Raw genomic sequence first — 17,998 nt, forward strand, 5'->3', positions numbered from 1 at the left:
AGCACCATGCAACACCCCCAGAGCCCCGGCCCCACCCCGCACAGGGCCTGGGAGGTGCCAATCCGTTGGGGTCCTTGGCTGGGTGGTGCCGCCCAGGGGGAAAGCCCTGCACTGTTCTCAGCAGCCAGCAGCCGGGATTCTGCGGCATCAGCTCCTCCCCAGCCATCCCCAGGGCAGGGACTCCTGCAGCAGCTGAGCCAGGCCCCAGGGGCTGATGGAGAGCAGGCCCCACAGCGGGAGGAATGCCTGGTTTTAATCCTGCCCAGCACAAGGCTGGGCGGTGCAGTGGTCAGGGCACTGGCCCGGACTGGGGTGACGCTGGATCTATGCCCTGCTCCGCCACAGCCTGCCTGGGTGCCCTTGGGCCAGTCACTTAGCTGCTCTGTGCCTCAGTCCCTGACTGTGCTGGGGCGAGCAGCCCTGCCCTGCCTACGGCGGGGTGTGAGGACAGAGATGGTTTTAGTAAAGGGAAATCATGCCTCACCAATCTACTAGAATGCTTTGAGGGGGTCAACAAGCATGTGGACAAGGGGGATCCAGTGGGTCTAGTGTACTTAGATTTTCAGAAAGCCTTTGACAAGGTCCCTCACCAAAGGCTTTAAGCAAAGTGAGCTGCCATGGGATAAGAGGGAAGGTTCTCTCATGGATTGGTAACTGGCTAAAAGACAGGAAACAAAGGGTAGGAATAAATGGTCAGTTTTCAGAATGGGGAGGGGTAAATAGTGGTGTCCCCCAGGGGTCTGTACTGGGCCCAGTCCTAGTCAACATATTCATAAATGATCTGGAAAAAGGGGTAAGCAGTGACGTGGCCAAATTGGCAGGTGATACAAAACTTCTCAAGATAGTTAAGACCCAGGCAGACGGTGAAGAGCTACAAAGGGATGTCTCAGAACTGGGTGCCAGGGCAGCAAAATGGCAGATGAAATTCAATGTTGATAAATGCAAAGTAACACACATTGGAAAACATAATCCCAACTATACATATTGTAGAGAAATCTCTGTATTAACTATCTCTATAAATCTTTATGAGGTTGCATTGTGTTATTTTGTATTAAGTATCTTTCTGTATTAAGTATCTTTTTGACATTGCATCTTGCATGATGTTATTTTGTATTTCATTTGACTTGGCATTGGGCCTCTCTATTTTCATACAACTTTGTATTAGATCCCTATATAGAAAATTGGTAAAAAACTTTGTATCAAATGTTATAGCCCCTAAGAATAGTATAGTTACAGTAAAAGAAACATGTGCCTTTTTGCTAGAAGTAGAATAAGATCTCCCCCCCGCCCCACTCTGTAATCAATTGCCCTATTGACTGAATGAGGTGTGAATGAGTGAGGCTTGGAAGACACCCACCTCCAGACAGCGACAACAGTTGCAGAGGGAATGGGAGCCAGAGCAAAGGACAATACAACTTGTCAAGTGGGCCCGACACAGAAGCGCAGACACACTGACGGCCTCAGGGGTTAGAAGCCAGCACCTTCTTTAGAAAACACCCTCTGTGAACAGCATTGGGACAACACCCAGAGAAAAGCAGCACAAAGACCAACGGACACAGACCCAGATTTTGAATCTGGTCTAGATTTGCATAAGAGGGAAGCTGCTATAAATGTGAGGTGTCTTGCAGGAGGACCCCGGGTCTCGTCTTGTCACCATCGGAGCATCGATCCGGATCGGCAGAGCCCGGCTCCACCCCTCCCCCATCTAACTCACCTGGCCAGTGCAGTTAAGGGGAGCAACTAGTTGGTAACAACAGCAAGACGGAGTGTGTTTGTGCCTGTGTGTGTGTGTGTGAATGCATGACTGTGAGATATATCTCATATGCATATTGTAGAGTATTACTGTATTACTAATAAATGTGGCGTTTTGCCTTAATCCCCTGAAAAGATCCTGTATAGTACTTTGAGTACAACAATATAACATGATGGGGTCTAAATGAGCTGTTACCACTCAAGAGAAAGATGTGCTGGGACTACCTCCAAGCCCATTTTCCCTGCCAGCTTGGGACTTCAGTACCCTGCCTGCTGGAGCCAGACACGCTAGCCTGCTGCAACACAGATCCAGGTCTAAACCACATCCCCCCAAGCTGCAGGCTTAACTGAAAACAGCTTCAGAAGTGCTCCTGTCTCCAGCACCCAGACACCCAGCTCCCAGTGGGGTCCAAACCCAAATCAATCCGTTTTACTCTGTATAAAGCTTATACAGAGTAAACTCATAAATTGTCCACCCTCTATAACACTGATGGAGAGAGATGCACGGCTGTCTGACCCCCAGCTATTAATCACTTACTCTGGGTTAATTAATAAGCAAAGAGGGATTTTATTAAGTATAACAAGTAGGATTTAAGTGGTTTCAAGTAATAACAGACAGAACAAAGTAAGTCACCAAGCAAAATAAAGCAAAAACACGCAAGTCTGAGCCTAATACATTAAGAAACTGATTACAGGTAAATCTCACCCTCAGAGATGTTCCAATGAGCTTCTTTCACAGCCTAGACTCCTTCCTAGTCTGGGCCCGATCCGGTCCCCTGGTACAGCCCTTGCTCCAGCTCAGGTGGTAACTCGGGGATTTCTCATGCCGGCAGCCCCCTTTGTTCTGTTCCATTCCCTTGTATGGCTCTGGCACAAGGCAGGAATCTTTTGTCTCTGTGGGTTCCCCCCCCCTTCTCAATGGAAAAGCCCCAGGTTTAAGCTGGATTCCAGTAGCAGGTGACATGGTCACATGTCCTGTGAGACCCCAAACCTCCATTCTTCCCGGCCTGACTCACAGGAAGGCCTGCAAGTAAACAGCCGTCTGCAGTCAGTTGTCCTGGTTGATGGGAGCCATCAAGCTTCCAAACCACCATCAATGGCCCCCACTTTGCATAACTACAATAGGCCTCAGAGCTATACTTCATATTGCTAGTTTCAGACACAGGAGTGATACATTCATACAAATAGGATGATCACATTCAGTAGGTTATAAGCTTTGTTATGATACCTTACTAGAGACCTTTTGCATTAAGCATATTCCAGTTACAGACGCTCCCCGACTTACACAAGTGTTCCATTCGGGAACACCTTCCATAAATTGAATTTTGCATAAGTTGGAAACGTATACCCGACAATTACACACACACACAGACACACAGACACAAAATAGCTTACGAAACTTACAGAACTTTTTCCGTAAGTGCGGATTTATGTAAGTCGGGTTTGCGTAAGCCGGGGAGTGTCTATACATTATATTCACACTCATTAGCATATTTTCATACCATCACATGAAGTGCAACGTCACACTTATGTTCTATACTAAAGGGTGGGAGGTGCCCAGACACCAGCATGATGGGGACCAGCTGAGGATCCTAGACAGGGCCAGCCCCAAACCTCGCGGGAGGCAGAAACAGGCAACACCAGAGCATCCCGCAGGGGCTGCCAAGGGAGGGCAGGGACTGTGTTGGGAACAGCCCAACCCCTGGCTTTGAACCCTGCCTGACTTTAGGGGGCTGGGGCTGGGAGGCTGTCACGGGGTCCCCGGGCGATGCTCTGGAACGGCTCCCCACCAAGCCAGGCAGGACTCTGGGGAGCCTCCTCTCCCTCGGAGCAGCCTGTCTTCAGGGCAAGAAGCTCCCACGGCTTCACCTCCTGGGTCTCTCCTTGGAGCATTCAGCATCCTCTGCCCCTCCGTGCGCTTCCCACAGCGAGTCCGCCCAGGCGGGGTCCTGGGGAAGCCACAGGGTCCTGCGCCCCCCCCCCCCCACTGCACAGTCAGACGTGACTCTCAGCCAGCCAGTAACACAGAGGTTTATTAGATTACAGGAACATGGGCTAAAACAGAGCTTGTAGGTACAGAGAACCAGACCCCTTGGCCGGGTCCATTCTCGGGCCCAGCGAGCCAGACACCCATGTCTTCCCCTCACTTCCCGTCCCCAGCCAGCTCCAATCTGAAAAACCTCCTCCAGCCCCCCCGTTTTGGACTGTGTTCCTGTCATCGAATAAACCTCTGTGTTACTGGCTGGCTGAGAGTCACGTCTGACTGCAAAGTGGGGGGGCAGGACCCTGGGGCCCCCCCAGGACCCCGCCGGGGGGACTCGCTGTGGGAAGCGCACGGAGGGGCAGAGGATGCTGAATGCTCCAAGGTCAGACCCAGGAGGTGAAGCCGTGGGAGCTTCTTGCCCTGCAGACAGGCTGCTCCAAGGGAGAGGAGGCTCCCCAGAGTCCTGCCTGGCTTGGTGGGGAGCAGCTCCAGAGCAGTGCCCGGGGACTCCATGACACAGGGACTAGCCAAGCGGCTGGGAAAGGCCCTTGTTGCTGGAAGCAGCTTACACCAGATGGGTGCCCCTCCATGCCAGGAACACACCATGGCTTTGTGGCTTTGTGGAAAGCTTGTGTACCTGACATATTTGGGGTGCATTGCGTAATACACCAAGAAGTGCTCAGTGCTAAACCTGACAAGGGAGACAGGCTGAAACCTGTAAGGGACCACGTGGTGCAGATTGTTCACTTCCTATGCGCTCGCCCCCTGCGTCACCGTCCGAGTGGGGAACTTGTGGACCAAATTGAAACAGAAGATGGAGACCTCGTCACGCCCACTGACGTGCGGTGGTTACGCCGTGGTTAAAGTCCTGGGCCGTTCCCTGGCACTTCTACCAGAAATCCAGCCGGTTCCTGCTCAGAAATCTCAACCGCACCAGAGTTAGAAGATGAAAACTGGATTTTGGATGTGGCTTTTCTCGTCGACATCACTGGTCACCTGAACGTGTTGAATGAGTCATTGCAGGGGAAGAAAATCACCTCTTGCCCACACTAATTGTAGGGGTGTGAAAATTCACGCTACACCTGCAGTTAATGTCACCTCAGTTACCTCCATGTGACAACACTCTCTGCCCACAGTTGAAAAAAACGCTAGACAAACACTGATCAAGGAACTGAATCTGATCCGTCAGTTCACAGACAAGTGCTGGCTACACTGGCAGAGTGTTTCTACAACCGCTTTTCCTCTCTGAGAGATCTGAAGTCCTGCATCTCCGCGCTCTCAAGTCCATTTGCGTTTGACCTGCGCAAATGTGGAGTCGCATGGCAGAGCTCTGGGGGGTGCCACAGAGTGTGGGGGAGTCCGGGCCCTGCACCCTAATTTCCTGCGACTCACCGTGACTCTCAGCCAGCCAGTAACACAGCAGGGTTATTAGCCAACAGGACACAGTCCCAAGCAGGGCCTGTAGGTACAACCAGGACCCCTCAGCCAGGTCCCTCTGGGGGGCAAGGAGCTTAGACCCCAGACTTGGGTTCCTGCCTCTTCCCAGCCAGCCCCAAACTGAACCCCCCCTTCAGCCGACTCCCTCCCCTCCCCCCGGCTCCTCCTCTCCCTTTGTCTAGTGTCCCAGGCAAAGATGTCACCTGGCCCCACCCCCCTCCTGGCTCAGGTACCGTCCCTCAAATAAAGTCACCCCCAGATCTCCCTTCCCCCATGCAGACAGTCCCAGCAGAACTAGACAACATTCCCATCCCTGATATTCTGTGATTCTGTGAGAAGCAACACACGGTGTCTTTGATCACACATATTAGTAAGGATACAAGAATATCAAAAGGCAACCCCAAAATTCTGTCAAGCCCACAAACAGGCCTATATGTAACACCTAGCATCCCAGAACAGCCTGCTCTGCTATTGGCTGATGGCAGAGGAAGGCAGGCCCAGTGGTTAGGGCCCTGACTAGGAGTCAGAGCTGGGTTCGATTGCCTGCCTGTGTGAGTGTGAACAAGCCTCTCTGTGCCTGAGCCAGGGTAAGAGCATTTCCCGAGCTCGCGGGGCCAGGTACCTTATCATCAGATTCTTCTGTCCTAAGTGCAACTTGTCCTTGTTGAATCTCATCAGATTTCTTTTGGCCCAATCCTCCAATTTGTCTAGGTCACTCTATCCCTACCCTCCAGCTTAGTGTCATCTACCTCTCCCTCCAGCTTAGTGTCATCTGCGAATTTGCTGAAGATGCAGTTCATCCCATCATCCAGATCATTAATGAAGATGTTGAACAAAACCGGCCCCAGGACCGACCCCTTGGGCACCTGGCATGATACCAGCTACCAATTAGACATTGAGCTGTTGATCACTACCCGTTGAGCCCGACGATCTAGCCAGCTTTCTATCCACCTTATAGTCCATTCATCCAGCCCATACTTCTTTAACTTGCTGGCAAGAATAGTGTGGGAGACCGTATCTAAAGCTTTGCTAAAGTCAAGATACATCACATCTATGGCTTTCCCCATATCCACGGAGCCAGTTATCTCATCATAGAAGGCAGTCAGATTGGTCAGGCATGACGGCCTTGCTGAATCTATGTTGACTGTTCCTGATCATTTTCCTCTCCTCTAAGTGCTTCAGAATTGATTCCTTGAGGACCTGCTCCATGATTTTTCCAGGGACTGAGGTGAGGCTGTGAGGCTGACCGGTCTGTAGTTTCCTGGATCCTCCTTCCCTTTTTTAAAGATGGGCACTACATTGGCCTTTTTCCAGTCATCTGGGACCTCCCCTGATCACCACGAATTTTCAAAGATAATGGCCAATGGCTCTGCAATCACATCAGCCAACTCCCTCAGCACCCTTGGATGCATTCGATCCGGCCCCATGGACTTGTGCATGTCCAGCTTTTCTAAATAGTCCTTAACCTGTTCTTTCACCACGGAGGGCTGCTCACTGTGCTGCCCAGTGCAGCCATCTGGGAGCTGATCTTGTCTGTGCAGACCGAGGCAAAAAAAGCATTGAGTACTTCAGCTTTTTCCACATCCTCTGTCACTAGGTTGCCACCCCCATTCAGTAAGGGGCCCACACTTTCCCTGACCTTCTTGTTGCTAACATACCTGTAGAAACCCTTCTTGTTACTCTTAACATCTCATTAGCTGCAACTCCAGTTGTGCTTTGGCCTTCCTGATTACACCCCTGCATGCTCGAGGACGCCACCCTGCGCCTTCTCGTTCAGTCGCTCTTCCCCAGGAAACACAGAGACGTTCCTGCTCCCTCCTTTCACTTTCACTGCCCTGCAGAACACTCTCCACCCGCCTTCGCTGGCCTGAGGTAGGGGGTGTGCATGGGTGTATGTGGGTGAGATAAACCAGTGGTTCTCAGCCAGGGGTACGTGTGTCCCGGGGGTATGCAGGGGTCTTCCAGCCGGAACATCGACTCATCTAGAGATTTGCCTAGTTTTACAACAAGCCACGTAAACAGCATGAGCGAAGTCAGCACAAACTAAACTTCCATACAGACCCTGACGGGTTTATACTGCTCTATAGATGATAAACTGAAACGTAAGTAGAGTATTTATATTCCAATCGATTTATTTTACAAGTACGTGGCATAAATGAGACGCAGCCACTGGGCTGTGACACTTTGGTATTTTTAGGTCTGGTTTTGTGAGGAAGTAGATTTAAGTGAGATGACACTTGTGGGGAACGCAAGAGAAACCAGGCCCCTGAGAGGGGGACACTGGTCTGGAACGGTTGAGAGCCGCTGAGACAAAGCACCAATCTCAGGCTTATTTGCATGGCAATAGCCGGGGGCCTTCCATCCGGTTAGGACTTGCAGCGGCCAGCCTAGGCGCGGGAAGTAGGGCTGTAGGGGTGCTGCAGGACCCCCAGGTTTTACACAGGCCTCTGCTCCCGGCCCCAGGCCCGCCCCCAGCTGTGGCCCCAGCCTCGGCCCCCTCACCCCTGTCTGTGTCCCCCCTCACCCGGAGACACCGCCCTGCTCCCAGCCTCAGCGCGGGGGGAGGGGCGCGGACAGGGTTAAGGGGGGCGCGAGGTAAAAACTTTGGGGACAGTTTCGCTATAAACTGTCCCGGCCCCACAGACAGCCCTGGCGCAGCCTGTGGATTCTCCGCAGTAACCGCAGCATCAGGGGTGTCTCTCCTCGGCAGAGCTGGCACAGGAGCTGGTACAGCATGAACTGGCCGACAGCTCGCTCCAGTGGGATGCGAATAGCCCGGGGCAGGTTTCATTGTTCTTTGCATGTCCTGAGTCCCCCCCTCCCCCCCGGATCTGGGCAAGAGGGGCTGGGAGGGGGAAAGGGCTGTGGCTCCCGTTTGCTCATCCCCCCCCCCAGTTCCACCTGCAAGTGACACTATTCGTTGTGTGTGTGACCCCCGCAGCGCCTGGACCCCCATTGTCCTGCACACACGCAGCCAGTCTGTGCCCCCAGCAGCTCCCAGTGCACAGAGAAGCCCCAGGCAAAGGGGAAGGGGCTGAGGGGCAGAGCGGGGGTAGCCCCGCCTCCTGCACGCTAGCCCACTGCCCCAGCCACTCGCCCACACTGCCTGGCTGCTGGCTGCTGCGGGACGTGGCCGAGGCCTGACCCCTAGGGCGGGTGGGTCGTGCTGTGACCCCCTTACAGAGATGGGGGCTCCCAGCCACAGAGCAGCTCGACCGGACGCAGCTATAATCTGCTTCCACGCCCGGGAAACAGCTGCAGCTTCCGCCGCGAGGGAGGGGAGCAGCTAGAGGGGGGGCTCTGGGGGGGGGCTGAGCAGCTTATTGCTCGAGTGCGGCTGTCGGGGGGGAGCTGACCTGCCCCCCCAGGCGGAGCTGCCTGTCAGGCTCTCTCTGAAGCTGGCTGTCCCTTTAAGCAGCCTGGGCCCCGCCCGCTGGCTGGATTCCCGGGGAGGGCGGCTACGCAGCTGGCGGGGGAGCTCCTGGCTGGAAGGGGGGGGGTCACTCCGGCTGGGGTCTGTGCACAGGTGAGTCCGGCAGCTGGGAGGAGGGGGGGGGCACTGCAGTGTCGCTGCGCTGGGGTTTTGCACGGCCACAGAAGCATGGCTGGCCGGGGGGGGCTGTGCTATGGGGCTGCTCGGGAGAGCAACAGGCTTTGCTCCTCACTCAGCTGCAAACGCAGGAACTGAAACCGCGTCCAGCCCGCAGCTCCCACGCAGGAGGTGTTACTGGGGGGGCTGTTGGTGGGGACTGGCTGGCCAGGCCGCAGCTACACTGAGCTTTGGAGCCCAGGCCGTTCTGAGAGCGGGGGAGAGAACCCAGGCGTCCTGCCCAGCCGGGCAGCAGAACAGGTATCACCAGGCGAGCACTGGCTGCTGCGCTCCCTCTCCAGAGCTTCTGGCGGTGCCTGGGTGTGTCAGGGCCAGGCCGAACCGAGGGGATCCGGGGCACGTCAGGCCCTCCCCTGTGCCGGTCATGGAGCATTTCCCCGAGGGCAGCCGTCGCTCACCATGCCCCAGAGCAGGCGAGCCTTGTGAGCAGCACGAGGGTCCTGACCTGTGGTTAGAGCCGTGACTGGGAGTCAGGCCAGCCGGGGTCTCCCCAGGGAAGTGTTAGATCCACAGAGCTTCGCACCCAGGTGTGCAAGCCCAGGTGTGCAAAGGGAGGGACTGAGCAGCCTGCCCCCATCACCAGCAGTGCCAGGCTCCCGGGTCAGTGCCCAGCCCACCCCCCTGCAGCGGCCTGGGATGGCTGCTGGCTCCTGCGGGGGCTGGGGGTGACGCAGCAGGGAGCGGGGCAGGCTGACCAGGGAATGTCTAGTTTTACTGGGGCTGTCTGCATGGGGGAGGGGAGAGCAGGGGGTGACTTTGGGTGAGGGACAGAACCTGAGCCAGGAAGGGGGGGGCGGGGTCACACCTTTGCCCGGGTAGCTGGACAAAGGGAGAGGGGGAGAGGAGGAGGGGGCAGAGCTGGCTGGAGGGGTTTTTAGTGTCAGTTTGGGGCTGGCTGGGAGGAGGCAGGACCCCCACGTCTGGGGTCTAAGCTCCTTGCCCCCAGAGGGACCTGGCTGAGGGGTCCTGGCTGTACCCACAAGCCCTGCTTGGGACTGTGTCCTGTCGGCTAATAACCCTGCTGTGTTCCTGGCTGGCTGAGAGTCAGGGTGAGTCGCAGGAAGTGGGGGTGCAGGGCCCGGACTCCCCCACACTGCGTGACACTGGGGTTATGCTCACGCACTCCAAGGACGAGGCTGGGGAGAATGTTTTTCTGTTTGCTGTGATCACTGCCTGGGGGGAGACAAATCAAACCACCAGACAAACGCTCCGGGGGTGGGGCAGCGAAGTGGCCATGCAGGGGGTTTATGGCCATTCGTGCCTTAAAACAATCCCCGAGCTGTGTGCCTGCCGTGGTGCCCGGAGCTGGACGCCCTGCGGGCTGTTGGCCGTGCCCAGGGAGGACGGCAGTCCCGGCTGTGCAGCTGACAGTGCCAGGCAGGGGCAGCGAGTCTGGGCCGTCCCGGGCAGCATGGGCCGTTGTGCCTTGTTCTATGTCCCAAGCGCCGGGGCTCCCACCCCTTCGGTCCTCTCTATCCAGCGTACACCTGCCTCCTCTGGGGTCTCCCACCCCCTCCCGCTGCCAAGGCCTCTCCTCCCATCCCAGGGCTGGGCCCCCTGCCCTGCTCCTTGCTGGGGAAGGTGAAAGAGCAGAGGCGGAATAAGGAATCCAGGAAGTGCCCCATGGAGTTGAGGAGCTGCCTGGGCGCTTGGTCCCAGCGGATGGTTATTGTCCTTTGTCCCCAGCAGCGTGGGGCAAAGTCCCTGGATACAGAGCGGCTCTTCTCCCACGAGTGCAGGAAGCCTCTTCTGCTCCCGACCGTGGAATCTCCGGGGACTCGGGATCCAGGGATCTGCTCCCAACACTCCTGCAATGGCAGCAGGTCGTCCTGAGCAGAGAGCGCCCAACGGGCCGGCTGTGACCCCGCAGCGCTGCACCCCCGCTGGGTAGGTACCGCGCTGGGCAAGGGGACAAGGGTGACGGGACCACTGCAGTGCGAGCTGCTCTGTGCGTGGATCTGGGGGAGGGGAGAGGCTGATCCACAAACACCTGCCATCCTCCTCCAGACGGGATCGCAGCCCCGTTAGTCTGGGGAGCTGCTTGGAGCGTGGGGCATGGAACCTCCACGGCCAGCCTGTCACCAGCTGGGGCTGGCATTTAAAGGGGCAGCGTCCGCCTAGTGAATCCCCCTGCCCTGTCCCCGAGCCCCTCTCTCCTGAGCCCCTGGCAGAGATTGTCTCCCCCCGCCCCCCACCCGTTCCTGGTGCTCCTCTCGCAGGGCAGGGCTGATGGGCGGGTGCTGAGGTAGCTGGGAGTGGGGACCAGGGCTGTGGGTGGAGGCGTGGAAGGTGTTTGCCAGGAGTCAGTGACGGGGACGGGGGAGCCCAGTGCAGCGAGAAGTGAGGGGCACTGCGGGAAGTGGCCGGTGGATCAGCAATGTCCCAACCCGCTCCCCTGGCTTTAAACTCTGTCTGCCCTAGTGTGCCTGGGCCGCGCGGCCCCATGGCCCCGTACCGCATCCGGCAGTACGAGGACGGTGACTACGAGGCGGTGCGCACTCTGTTCAGCCATGGGATTAGGGAGCACGCTCCTGCTGGCTACATCCACGTGCTGAAGTGTCTCCAGACCCAGCTGCTCTTTCTGGGCCTGTTCCTGGCCGTGCTCGCAGGCTCCGGGTCCCTCCTGGTCTCCCTCCTGGCTCTCCTGCTCACTCTCATCGGGGGCTGGTTTTACATCCGGTCTCTCTGGACCGAGTACGTCCAGCAGTCCCTTCGCAATGACCTATTGAACATCCGGAGAACCTACCTGGAGGCAGCAGACACTTGTCTCTGGGTGGCAGAGGCTGAGGGGGTGGTGGTGGGCATGGTGGGGGCCGTCCTGCCAGAGGACCCCTCGGAAAGGGGGCAGGCCCTGGAACTGAAGCGCATGTCCGTGGGGAGGGAGCACCGGGGCCGGGGCATTGGCAGGGCGCTCGGCAGGACGGTCATCCGCTTCGCCCAGGAACGCGGGTACAGTGCGGTCGTGCTCTCCACCTCCATGGTTCAGTACTCGGCCCAGCAGCTGTACGAGAGCTTGGGCTTCCAGAGGGTCTCGGAGAGGTTCCCATCCCGCCTCGCCAGCTTCCTGCAGTTCTCCGTGTTCTGTTACCGATATGAGATTCCAGGATCTCGCTGAAGGCTCAGGGGTGGCGATTCTTCACCTGCCCACTCAGCCGCTGGGAGCTTTGCCTGGCTTGTTAACTCCCAGCAAGTTGCTACTTTTTGGTTAAAAAATAAACTGCGCTTGGAGGAAAAGTCTCGCTCGCATGACACTGTTCTGATGCTGGCTTGGGATTATTGTTCCCCCAGGGCCAGGGGCTCCCCTTCCCCACAGCCACCTGGGTCCCCTGGATCTGACCTTCACCCCTGGAGCTGAGCCGGCCAGGATCAGACTCACCCTTGTTTGCTCAGTGGTTCCTAGATGATCCCTGACCCCTAAAGAACCAGGCGACCCTGGCAAGGAAACCTCCATGAAGGTTCATTTGAATTTTCACCCACTCTCCTTTGACAGGTTCGTGTCTCATTCCTGTCATCCACAGAAATGTCCAGTCCTTGGATCTTGCCAATTTCTTCACCCCCCGCACAACATCCAGTAGCAGTGAGTTCCACAGGCTAGCTCTATGTTGTGTGGAATCTCCCAGCGTTCACTGTTGCTGGCTGTCCCCTTGTCGGTGTATCCTGGGACAAGGAGAACAGAAGCGCTGGACCATGGTTCTGTAGCCCATTCGTTCCTTTATTCACGTGGAGCTCGTCACCTTAGAAAGGAGATGGAGAAGAGTGAACAAGCCCAGGCTTGCTGAGCTCTTCATAAGAGAGGTTTTTCCAGGCCCTTGTTCATCCCCGTTGCCCTCCTCTGAACCCGCTAGTTCTGCAATGTCCTTTCAGAGCCAGACCGTATCCGGATCGACCTTCTCTTTGCTGGCCCGTGTGGGTCGGGCACGTGGCAGCCCTGGGTGCACATGCTCACTTGCTCTCGCTCCTCGCAGTACTCGGCACCTCCCCGACAGCCCCGCTCGCTCACCCGTGTCCAGGCAGCGCGAGGTGTCTCGATTGCAGCAGCAGCAGCCCTGGCAGGAGACGAGCGAGGGTGCAAATGCCCGGCTTGGCCGGAGCACACAGCTCAGTCTGGGGGGTCGTGGCCTCGGTGCTAAGGGCACAGCTGGGCAGCTGGTTCCCAGGGCCGTTGACGGAGACGTGGTAGCTCTGATTCGAGCTGCTGGGCTAAAAGTAGCCGTGTGCCTGCCGGAGCTCAGGTTAGCTGGCTGGGTACGTACCCAGGGGAGGGCAGCTGGGACTGGACGTGGGCGGCTGGCCGGAGCTACGGGTCTCCCAGAGCAGTGTGACCCCAAGGGCCTCGTGTGCCAGCACCATGCAGCGCCCCCAGAGCCCCGGCCCCACCCCGCACAGGGCCTGGGAGGTGCCAATCCATTGGGGTCCTTGGCTGGGTGGTGCCGCCCAGGGGGAAAGCCCTGCACTGTTCTCAGCAGCCGGGATTCTGCGGCATCAGCTCCTCCCCAACAGGGACTCCGGCAGCAGCTGAGGCAGGCCCCAGGGGCTGATGGAGAGCAGGCCCCGCAGCGGGAGGAATGCCTGGTTTTATTCCTGCCCAGCACAAGGCTGAGTGGTGCAGTGGTCAGGGCACTGGCCTGGACTGGGGTGACGCTGGATCTATGCCCTGCTCTGCTACAGCCTGCCTGGGTGCCCTTGGGCCAGTCACTTAGCTGCTCTGTGCCTCAGTCCCTGACTGTGCTGGGGCGAGCAGCCCTGCCCTGCCTACGGCGGGGTGTGAGGACAGAGATGGTTTTAGTAAAGGGAAATCACGCCTCACCAATCTACTAGAATGCTTTGAGGGGGTCAACAAGCATGTGGACAAGGGGGATCCAGTGGGTCTAGTGTACTTAGATTTTCAGAAAACCTTTATCAAGGTCCCTCACCAAAGGCTTTAAGCAAAGTGAGCTGCCATGGGATAAGAGGGAAGGTTCTCTCATGGGTCGGTAACTGGCTAAAAGACACGAAACAAAGGGTAGGAATAAATGGTCAGTTTTCAGAATGGAGAGGGGTAAATAGTGGTGTCCCCCGGGGGTCTGTACTGGGCCGAGTCCTGTTCAACATATTCATAAATAATCTGGAAAAAGGGGTAAACAGTGAGGTGGCGAAATTTGCAGATAATACAAAATGACTAGAGTGGTAGCCGTGTTAGTTTGAATCAGCAAAAACCACGAGGAGTCCTTGTGGCACCTTAGAGACTAACAAACTTATTTGGGCATGAGCTTTCGTGGGCTAGAGCCCACTTCATCAGACGCATGGAGTGGAAAATGGCCTAACGCCCTGCCTCCGCCAGCCCCCAGCACGGGCCTGCTGCTGGGAATGGGAAGAATCCAGAACGATAACAACGGCATTAGAGCTGCCAGGGCGCTGCCCAGGCCACGGAGAAGAGAAGCCAAGAGCCCAAGGAGCCAGGACCCCCCTTTCCTGGCACATCGTATTTCTCCGACTAGCTCAGCAGCGGAGCCCTCTCCTCCCGGTGAAGCTGCACCAGCCCAGTCCAGCCCCCCCTTCCCCAGGCCTTGGAAGCTGCCACCTGGCAGCAGAAGCCAGGCCGGGCGCCCGTCTCCCTGTGCCCAGCTCCACTGGCAGGTACAATGGGCGGCTTGTTGGGCCCTACTGACACGGGGCCGTGGTGCTGGTCCGTACCTGGCTGCCGGTCGTGGGGCAGGACGCTGGGCCGGGGCTTTTTGCATTAGCAACGCTCCAGGAGCTGGGCACAGAGCACCCGACAGCGCTGGAGTTCCCACCGGCTCCGTTTGTGTAGGAGCCAGGCTGGGCTGCCTGCCAGTGACGGAGGCTCCGTCCCCTCGGGCGGCAGAATGGGGGGGCGGGGGACGGACCCCCCGGGGAGGTGATTGCATCTGTTTGGATTGACCAGCTAAGCTGTGAAGCGAACAGGGCTGCTTCCCCCTCCCCCTGGCCTGCCAGCCCATCCTCCCTAGTCAGCTGTTGGGGGCGTGGGGCAGGTGGAGGTGGGCTGGGGACAGTCAGTGATTTGGGGTGTTTGTCTCTGGGTAGAAGCGGGGGTTGTAGGGAGGCTGGGGTCAGGAGGTTAGGCTGCGCATTGAGTGACAGGCATGCTATAGGGTCAGCTACTGGGAAGGGGGGGTGCACACTTGGGGGGCTGGGCATTGCCTTGGGGGAGGGGGCAGGGCAGGGACTAGCCAAGCGGCTGGGAAAGGCCGTTGTTGCTGGAAGCAGCTTACACCAGATGGGTGCCCCTCCATGCCAGGAACACACCGGGGCTTCGTGGAAAGCTGACATATTTGGGGTGCATTGCGTAATACACCAAGAAGTGCTCAGTGCTAAACCTGACAAGGGAGACAGGCTGAAACCTGTAATGAAGCACGTGGTGCAGATTGTTCACTTCCTATGCGCTCGCCCCCTGCATCACCGTCCGAGTGGGGAACTTGTGGACCAATTGAAACAGAAGATGGAGACCTCGTCACGCCCACTGAAGTGCGGTGGTTACGCCGTGGTTACAGTCCTGGGCCGTTCCCTGGCACGTCTACCAGCAATCCAGCCGGTTCTTGCTCAGAAATCTCAACCGCACCAGAGTTAGAAGATGAAAACTGGATTTTGAATGTGGCTTTTCTCGTCGACATCACTGGTCACCTGAACGTGTTGAATGAGTCATTCCAGGGGAAGAAAATCACCTCTTGCCCACACTGATTGTAGGGGTGTGAAAATTCACGCTACACCTGCAGTCAATGTCACCTCAGTTCCCTCCATGTGACGATGCCCTCTGCCCGCAGGGACAAACGCTGAGCAAGGACCTGACTCTGAGCCGTCAGCTCACAGGCAAGCGCTGGCAACACTGGCAGAGTGTTTCCAGAACCGCTTTTCTCCTCGGAGAGATCTGAAGTCCTGCCTCTCAGCGCTCTCACACCCATTTGCGTTTGACCTGGGCAGATGTGGAGCCGCATGGCAGAGCTCTGGGGGGTAAAAGGAAGTTTGAGGAGGAATTAATTCATGGCAGTGCCCTGGATGAAGATGAAATTAACTAGCTAAAGAGGAAAGGTTTATGAGAGCGGTGGTTGAATACCCCTGGTCTCGGTCTCCAGCACGGCATTGCAAAGCTGATGTCAATCTTTGGCACAACGAACCCAGGCGAGCAGACGTTTTCTGCTACGGGACACATGAACTGCAAGAAGCGCAGCAGCCTAATGGATGGAAACCTCAGTGCTGAATTGCGAAACGCCTGCACAGCCCTTACTCCTAACCTAAGAAAGCGTGTGGCGGACCGAGCCAAGCAGAAGTCACACTGAGTATGATGTAGGGAAGCGTCAAGATTTCTTTTAAGTAGCTGAGGTTGGTGACAGTTCTATTAAGATATGAACAATGAAGCATTTCTCTAACCTGTTATGAAATATTCAGCATGTATTTAATCTTATTCTTGGGGTCCTGGTTAGTGCACATGCCCGATTTCAGTCTTGCGGCCCACTGAGATGACGGAGGGCCGCTCGTGCAGCCACTCACTAGCCCAGGTTGCCCGTCACTGGGCCAGAGGGACCCAGAGCTGCTGTGACCTGGTGGTTCCTGGGAGGAGCTCACACTGACTTGCTTCCAGCTGCTCAGCTGAACAGAACCCGCCTCTTCCAGCCCTTCCTCCACCAGATCCCCTCCAGCCCTGCCCCACGCCTCTCACCAGCCCCAGCCAGGGGCACATGGGCAGACAGGCCGTTCTCGCCTTGCCAGGCTCCGTGCCAGAGGGCCTGGAATGGGCCCCAACCCCCTCCCCCTGCAGGTACAAAGCGCCTGTTCTCCCACCCCGGCTCATTGCCACAGGCAGCTGCTGAAATTCGCACTCTCCTTTGGGCTGAAGCTCGGAAGGAACCTCCCCCCCCGCTTTGGTTCATGCAGGCGAGCGGCTGTGCACATGCGTGTGCCAGAGCCCCGTGCTGTACGTGAACGAGGACACACACAGGCCGCAGCACGTTTACAGGGGGCCAGGCAGGAGTGGCTCCTGCTCACGAGCCCCCACCAGGCCCAACCAGCCCCTCCCAGGGTCAAAGGGTGAGGCAGTGCCGGTGTCACCCCCCAGCTCTCAGCCAGCTGTGGGGTGGGGGTGAGGCATGTCTGGGGCAGTGGTGCTGGGCAGATGCGCCATTAGCCCCCCCCAGCCAGAAGCTTTGGAATTGGGTGTGCGAGTTCTGGGTGTGCTCAGCAGGGTCCCCTAACCAGACTCAGCCTCCAGCAGGGCAGGTGCTTTGCAAAAGGCCCCGATGGGCTGGGCCAAGCTGAGCCCAGGCACTTTCCCAGGGCTGGGATCGAGGGGGCAGAGGGGGAATCAGGGATGGAACAGGGGGTTGGGGCACGGGAGCGGGGGCCAGGCTCCAAGCGGTGCTTAGCTCAGGCAGCTCCCAAAAGCAGCAGCATATTCCGCCGCTCTGGCTCCTAGGCGGAGGTGCGGCCAGGAGGCTCCAGGCGCTGCCCCATCTGCAGCCGCCGCCCCCAGCCAATGGGAGCTGCAGAGCTGGTGCTTCAGGCATGGACAGCACGTGGCGCCTCCTGGCTGCCCCAACGCCTAGGACCCAGAGAGGGGACACGCCGCTGCTTCCGGGAGCCATGCAAAGCCAAGCCAGGTAGGAAGCCTGCCTTAGCCCTGCTGCCTGGACTAATGGCCGGAGCCACCAGGGTCCCTTTTCAACTGGGCGTTCCAGTCAAAAACTGGACACTTGGCAACCCTACTCGGCCGATTGTAGAGATTTGGGGATCAAAGACTAACAGACTCACCCTAAGCCTTTGGGAACTCTGCATTTGTTTTCACGGGGTTGCTATGGGGACCGGCCTGTTTCTATTTCATTTCTTTCTCGCTGGATCACTGCAGATGATGGCTGTCGATCAGAAAGTAGCCATGTTATGGTGTAAAAACAAAGTTAAGTTTCTTTGTCAGAAGATTTTATAAAGTTGGTACCTAAGTTCAGTCCCTTGGTTCTTTTGGGGTCGTGAATGTGGGGAAGTTGGCCCTGTGCAATCCTTGCTGGAAATCCTCAGGGACAATTCCGGGGCTCCGGCTGCATCTCTAGGGGAGTTGGGGGGGGGGGGGGTTAGGAACTGGAGAAGGGCAGTGAATTCTAGCCCACCCAATGGTTACACCAGGCTCCCCGCATGGGGCCGTGAAGTGCCCAGAAAGGAGCAGCTCTAATGCCCTGTTATCCTCCTGGATTCTTCCCATTCCCAGCAGC

General features: G+C 57.2%; 1 protein-coding gene and 1 long non-coding RNA gene across 7 annotated transcripts; one reads left to right on the plus strand and one right to left on the minus strand.

Annotated features, from left to right (window-relative positions):
- Positions 1–6,958: 6,958 nt before the first annotated feature.
- LOC120406350 (putative N-acetyltransferase 8B) lies at positions 6,959–12,774 on the plus strand. Of its 6 annotated transcripts, none has more exons than XM_039541077.1 (3): positions 6,959–7,275; positions 10,470–10,670; positions 11,205–12,002. In XM_039541077.1, the coding sequence occupies exons 2-3, from the start codon at positions 10,597–10,599 to the stop codon at positions 11,896–11,898; spliced, it is 768 nt and encodes a 255-aa protein (XP_039397011.1). In that variant the 5' UTR covers positions 6,959–7,275; positions 10,470–10,596; the 3' UTR covers positions 11,899–12,002. The 6 variants fall into 6 exon arrangements, with proteins under 6 accessions (XP_039397011.1, XP_039397010.1, XP_039397013.1 ...); XM_039541076.1 differs by having other exon boundaries at positions 10,473–10,670; XM_039541080.1 differs by lacking the exon at positions 6,959–7,275 and adding an exon at positions 8,631–8,699 and having other exon boundaries at positions 10,473–10,670.
- Positions 12,775–14,382: 1,608 nt separating this feature from the next.
- Positions 14,383–17,847, minus strand: LOC120406365. Its single transcript, XR_005599238.1, has 3 exons — positions 17,728–17,847; positions 17,547–17,647; positions 14,383–15,745 (listed from the first exon to the last, which is right to left on the minus strand). It is a non-coding gene; the product is annotated as an uncharacterized LOC120406365 (long non-coding RNA).
- Positions 17,848–17,998: the final 151 nt, after the last annotated feature.

Source organism: Mauremys reevesii, linkage group 5, assembly GCF_016161935.1.
Source record: "Mauremys reevesii isolate NIE-2019 linkage group 5, ASM1616193v1, whole genome shotgun sequence".
Lineage (NCBI taxonomy): Eukaryota > Metazoa > Chordata > Testudines > Geoemydidae > Mauremys > Mauremys reevesii.

Bases quoted from the DNA above. Each gene is read 5' to 3' on its own strand.
- LOC120406350 (XM_039541074.1), top strand. From the start codon at position 8,800: ATGGGGCTGCTCGGGAGAGCAACAGGCTTTGCTCCTCACTCAGCTGCA. The intron at 9,084-10,472 runs GTGTGTCAGGGC...TGTCCCCAGCAG, and splicing joins GAGCTTCTGGCGGTGCCTGG to CGTGGGGCAAAGTCCCTGGA. The intron at 10,671-11,204 runs GTAGGTACCGCG...TGTCTGCCCTAG, and splicing joins CAGCGCTGCACCCCCGCTGG to TGTGCCTGGGCCGCGCGGCC.